The sequence below is a fragment of the Haliaeetus albicilla genome, chromosome Z, assembly GCF_947461875.1.
Source record: "Haliaeetus albicilla chromosome Z, bHalAlb1.1, whole genome shotgun sequence".
NCBI lineage: Eukaryota > Metazoa > Chordata > Aves > Accipitriformes > Accipitridae > Haliaeetus > Haliaeetus albicilla.
The window spans coordinates 36,713,794-36,719,761 of record NC_091516.1 but is presented as its reverse complement, the minus strand read 5'-3'; the positions used below and the strand labels follow the sequence as shown (position 1 = coordinate 36,719,761).

The 5,968-nt window shown below is 49.0% G+C and overlaps 1 protein-coding gene across 1 annotated transcript; it reads right to left on the bottom strand.

Moving 5' to 3' along the window:
- Window positions 1-2,748: 2,748 nt before the first annotated feature.
- Window positions 2,749-4,860, bottom strand: LOC138683787 (uncharacterized). Its single transcript, XM_069776160.1, has 2 exons — window positions 4,479-4,860; window positions 2,749-4,356 (listed from the first exon to the last, which is right to left on the bottom strand). Exon 2 carries the CDS (start codon window positions 4,311-4,313, stop codon window positions 3,282-3,284), a length of 1,032 nt encoding a protein of 343 aa, XP_069632261.1. The 5' UTR covers window positions 4,314-4,356; window positions 4,479-4,860; the 3' UTR covers window positions 2,749-3,281.
- Window positions 4,861-5,968: the final 1,108 nt, after the last annotated feature.

The following is a 5,968-nucleotide window of genomic DNA, read 5'->3' as shown; positions in this document are numbered from 1 at the left end:
AGGTACTGCACCTTCACTTACAAAAAGTGCCTCAGTCGTTGAACTGAATCTGCTTATTTTTGTCTAAAGACAGCCATGATTTATGGCACAGTGTCTCACTAGTATGAAATCCAAATGGCTGCACACATTAAAGAATGCTAAATCACACAAGTCAGATTTTATCTTCTCTCAGGAACATTCCAGCCCTTTTCAGTGCTCCAGAAAAGATTAGTGCTATTGCAAAGAGGAAAAAAATCTAGCTCACTTTTTCAGAGATCATTGCCTTTGAACTTTCAGATAATGAAAGAATAACTTAGAGCACAAAAAGTACTGCAACTCTAACCTAAAGAGTTCTACCAAGAACTTGCTTTATGGCCATCTCTATAAATAAATTACAATCTGACTGGATAGATTCCGTCTCTGATCCTCAGTTTGTTTATCTGTGGAATAGACATTGATACCCATGCTGCTGAGAATAGTGAGGATAGCAACAGGAAGATATCTAGGGAGTGAGAACAAGTCTCTTGGTTTTCAAGCTTGGATGGGAAACTGGATGTTATTTGTGAAATTCAGAGCACTTGTCTATCGATAAAGGATGCTACTTCACCTGGCAGAAGGAAACCCAACACAACCTGTTCAAAAAACAAGTACACAATTGTATCAGAAAGGAATAACACTCAACATCTTTCTTATCCTCTCTTCTGCCCACTTTCACCAGATAACCCATGATTTTGAGGTACTCGGAGCTGCCCCAAAATACCTAATGAAAGAACAGCAGTGAGAAAGCAGTAGCTGCACTGCTACACTGGCTAGCTGTAACAAATATTGACATTTTAATAACACCTTTTGCAGAGAACAAAGACATGATTATTGAATATTCTAACAGATGGATATTCAAGTGTATGAATTTAAATTCCTACTACTGTTCCAATCTTTCAAAGGAGGCAATACATTTTTAGCAATGCCTTGTCATTGAAGTTTAGCCAGAAGGAAAAATAATTATGCAGATACACACTAGCTGACTGGCACCACCGGAACTCTTGGGAACCCCCCATTAAATTTGTATTCTGATAGTAAAATGAGCTGAAATAAAGAAGGATACAGCTCTATACGACTGAGTTTTCAGTTTCAGCTGAAGGTCTTCCCTGGAAAACTGCGGGAGCGGGAAAGAAAGGAAGCACAAATGTAAGCAAAAAAGATACCCTAGAGAGAGAGACTTACATGCAGGACCAAATTTAAAACAAAACAAATTGTTACTTTTTTTTTTTTATGGTCTTAGTGCATCAAGTTTATATGTCAAACCCAAGGACAGAAATCACAGCAGGAAAACAAGTACAGAAGCAGCATCTTGTTATTGTTAGAGAGATTCCTCTTTTGGTTCAAGCATTTGTGCTATAAATCCTGTTGTGACTTAAAATCTAAGGTGTTTAAACAGTCAGTCTCACACTTCTTCAATGGACCTCATGTACCTACATGAGAATTCCTTTTAAGCTTCTTTTTATGGGGACATCAGCCATGGGGAGAACGCTGTGAGCAAGAAGGCTTCTGTTGAAGAAGTGTTTTCAGGAACAGGGAAGAAAATGAAAATAAAATGAAGCTGCAGTGCAGTGCTCCCATTCTATTCTTGGCCAAGCTATTCAAAAAGACATATCTAATAAGTAAACACCTTCAGAGTAAAATTGTCTACTGACTGTAAACAAGGTGATTTGTGCATAACAATTTCTTTTGAGACCCTTCATATGAACTTCATAAGTGCCCCTACACTGCTGACTGTCCTAAATGGCTACAAGAGAACAAATGAATAAAAAGTGTAACATTCTTTGCTTTCTGTAAGATCAGATTAGAGAAGTTTGTACTTTCCACATGCAAAACTATATAAAGACCTGGAGTCAAGCACAAAGGTTGGAAATGACAGTCTTAGGGGTGGTATGGACAGTCCCTGCCTCACTGGTGGCACACAGTGGAAGAGCTGCAGCATTACAGGGAATTAATGGAAAGGAACCATCCCGTGGGGAAGGGAGGTGAACCCACCTTGAGGAACCAGGCTAGTAAATTTACTCATGTTTGTAAAGCATTTAGATTTCTAGCAGCAAGAACCACAGGAAGGACCTAAGGAAATGACAAACTGTTCGGAGAAATAGTTGGAGAGCAATCAAGGTACATGGCAGGACTAGCAAAGCAAACAATAAGCAAAAGCAAATACTGACTAGCTGGGGATACAAGTTATTCAGGCAGGGGTCCTCTGGAAAATGAGCTTATGATTGAATAAATAATCACAACATAATTATACATGATAACAAATATTTGAGTTCATAATGAAGAACCTTGATTCTGGCAACTCAGGTTTTTGAGCAGCATTGTATAATATTAGGGGGTGCAGTTAGGAGAAATAAAGATGTCATAGCCTTTGCTATAGAAGACCATGTGCTTTCAGGTCATCTGTTAAGGCAGGAGGTGTGCTGCATCCCACCCAAGATCACAGCTTCATCAGAATTTTCCAATCTTCAAATATTCCTATTAGCATTTTCATAGCTGCTCTGTCAGTGTTTCAGAAAGCTAAAACCACAAAGCTAAATGATTAGTATTTATGCATTTTACATTCTCTGATATTGCCTGTCTTACTGTAAGTATAGCTACTGTTTTCATGCAAATTCCAAGATATCCAGAGTATTCTTAGGTTTTTTAAGAGACCTTTAGGGCACTCATTAATACTCATTAACTCATTAACATTTGAGAGTGCAGGATCTATTTACATCTACAAGAGGAAGTCTTTTTCCCATGCTCCCAAGTTTTATTAGGGTTGCTCATCCATGACTAAGTCTAAAAAAAAAAAAAAAGGAAAATATAAGAAATTTTAAAAGTTTTACAAGTCATATATTATCACCAATGAAATAGAACAGAATAGAATAGAATAGAATAGTTCCAGTTGCAAGGCACCTACAATGATCAGCTAGTCCAACTGCCTGATCACTCCAAACCTGACCCCAGGAGCAGCTGCAGAGATGCTGCAGGCCTGGAGCTGGGCAGCACTTGCCTTCAGGGGGAACAATGAAGTAGTGCCTGGCACGCGTAGAAGGACCTGTCAATGTTAACGTCCCACCCCTCCCGGCAAAAAAGCAAGACAGGGTGAGGACAGCAACACCACCTGCACTGTTAGTAACACTGAGACTTTTTCTGTAGTTTTCATGCACTTATTTTATTTGGGTGATTGGATGTGGGGGGCCGGGAGCCCTTGAGGGCTGGCGTGTGCCCCAGTTGATGGCCCAGTCCTGGTTTGGCCACCCCTGAGGGACCCTCCAGGGTCACCGACGCGGTGCTGGCCTCTTGTTGGCTGGAGAGGCCTCGGAGCTGTCAGTCCTCCTCTTTGGGGCTCGCCGTGGCCTCCCAGGGGAGCGTTCACTGCCGCGGCTGGAAGTGGAGGGCTCGGGCACAGCCTCCCCTGGCTCCTCCTGGGGCACTTCTTGCTCCGCAGGGATGGCAACGGGAGCAGAGGGGTGGCTGCTGGGACCCCCACCAACGGCAGCGGATGAGGTGCCAGGGAGCTCGTCTGTGCTGGATCTGCTGGAGGAGGCTGGGCCGGTGACAAGAGACTCTCCTTGGGTGGCAGTGGGGCCGGGGGCACCCGTGGGGTGGTCCTCCTGACCTCCAGCAGCAGGGGCATCCTGCCAGCCCAGCAGACGTTGGGTCTCTCTGCTGTGCCGTTGTGCAGCGACATGTCTGTGGTGTTGGAAGAATGTCTCCTCACGGTTTTGGCGGGAGACACCCAGCACCCATCCTGGCAGCTCTGTATCCATCCTTTGGCTGGTCAGGATGGTGGTGACAGTGTCCTCCTCCATGGCTGCCTCCAGCACCCTGCTGCCAAAGATCTCCTCCATCTGCCGATGGACACAGGGCTGCAGGATCTGGAGGAGCGCTGGGTTGTCCCATAAGTTGTTCAGCCAGTTTGGAGGCTGGAAGATGCCCACAGGACACCTGGGCACCCCTTCTGCAGCCCAGCGTTGGGGTGCTCCAGGGAGATGAAGGTCGTGGGCGGCTGCACGTCTGGGAGCTCCTCCCGCCTGACGGACAGCGCCTGAGGGTGGTGTGATGATATGCTCCATGTAGTCATCATCCGCCTGCACCGAGTGCAAGATGGAGAGGATCCTCCTCTTGCAGAGGGGGCACTCGGGCTTGCTCTCAGCCCACCGCAGGACGCATGGGTAGCAGAACCAGTGGAGGCATGGCATAACAAAGCTGGCCTCCTCCCAGCTGCCCAGGCAGGTGGGACAGTGGTTGTCCAGCTCTGTGGCCATGCTCTCCATGTGCTGTGGTGGGCTGGGGGGAACCAGGGACATGGAACCCCTCCCTCTCACCGGCACTGCAGCAACTGGTGTCACGCTAGAAAAGGGAGAGAGGGCAGGGTCACTGTCTGGCCTGTGGAGGGGTGGAAGAAGTGCCCAGGTCCCTCAAGAAGGAAACCCTCCCAGCTCCCCAGGGTGAAGTGTCCCCAACCAGCTCACCTCTGCTGCTGTGAGCGTAGCTCCTGGGTGCCCCGGCTGCCTGGAGCTGGCAGGGCTGGGGAAAATCCTTCGACGGCTCTGGGGTCGGGCACTGAGAGCTGCAAGGAGCAACTCCCCGAGCACGACACCAGCGCCAAGGCCTCGCTCAGTGCTCCAGACCTCGTGATCTGCTCGGCTGGAGTGCGGGCACGAGCCGGCTGGGGGGAGCCTCAGCGCCCGAATATAAGCAGTGAGGGTCACGTGGTCACGATCCATCGCTCGGGGACATCAACGTCCATCACTTGGGGACATCACGATGGGCCATCCTCGCCCACGGCGCTCGCCCCAGCAGCGCTGCGGCCCCAGCACATGCGTCTGGGGTTACCGCAGCATCACTGCCCGCTCCATCCCCCCCTCTCTTGTCTTGTGCTTGGCACCGGTGTTCCACACCAGTCACAGAGGCCTCGGACGTGTCTTCCCAGGGCCCCGTCAGATCCCTCTGTCCAGGGCAGACGTCTCCAGGCACATACGGCAAGAGGGTTCATTTGGGAACAACACATCGTGCCTCCCTTGGAGGCTGCAGGACAAAGTCCCACAGGCTTTGCCCACACCCCAGCATTGCTGGCCAGCCCTCTGGGCTCCTCTGCTTCCTTCCACAAGGCATCACAGGCAGCATTTGGCTTGCGCTGATGGGTCTTCTCCTGTCTTTCTGTCCTAGACAGAAGGCACAAGGGTGATCCCTTCTGCTCAGCACCCATCAGGCCTCATCCAGGCACGATGTCCTCTTTAGAGTCCCAGAGACAGGCTGACAAACCAGAGGGGCTCAGGGGAGGTAAGGAGCATCTGTGGAGCTGGGGCTGGCTCAGCGTGGAGCAGAGAAGGCATTGGGGCACCTTGCAGCACACGCCGGTGCTCATGGGGAAGGTATCAAGGGGATGGGGGCAGGCTCTTCCCAGCACTGCCTGGTGGGAGGCTGAGAGACAGCGGCATCTCCTGAAACTCCAGAGGTTCAGGCTGGAGACAAGGAAGAAAAAACAACATCCCTGTGAGGATCCTGAAGCACTGGAATGGGTTGCCCAGACATGTTGTGGGATCCCTGAGCCTGGAGATCTTCAAGACCTGAGTGGCCACAACCCAGAGCACAACTGTCACAAGCCCGTGAAGGGATGCTTGCTGAGGTGCTCCGAGAGAAAGCATTGCCAGTGGGAAATACAGCAAAGGTTTCTGAAAGTGCAACAGCTTCCAGAAGTTTTTTGACTTTCTGGTTTCGTTTGGTTCAGCAGCTTTCACAAACATTTATTTAGGATCGGATAGGATAGGATAGGATAAGATAGGATAGTTCCAGCTGGAAGGGACCAACAACAATCGCCTAGTGCAACTGCCTGATCACTCTACGCCTGACCAGAAGTTGTCAGAAGACCTCCATAATATGAGGGACATTGTCCAAATGCCTCTTTTTAAGGCACTGACAGGCATGGGGCATCAACCACTTCTCTAAGGATGTCTGTTCT

Coding starts and splice junctions, on each gene's coding strand:
- LOC138683787 (XM_069776160.1), bottom strand. CDS start 4,313: ATGTCCCTGGTTCCCCCCAGCCCACCACAGCACATGGAGAGCATGGCC.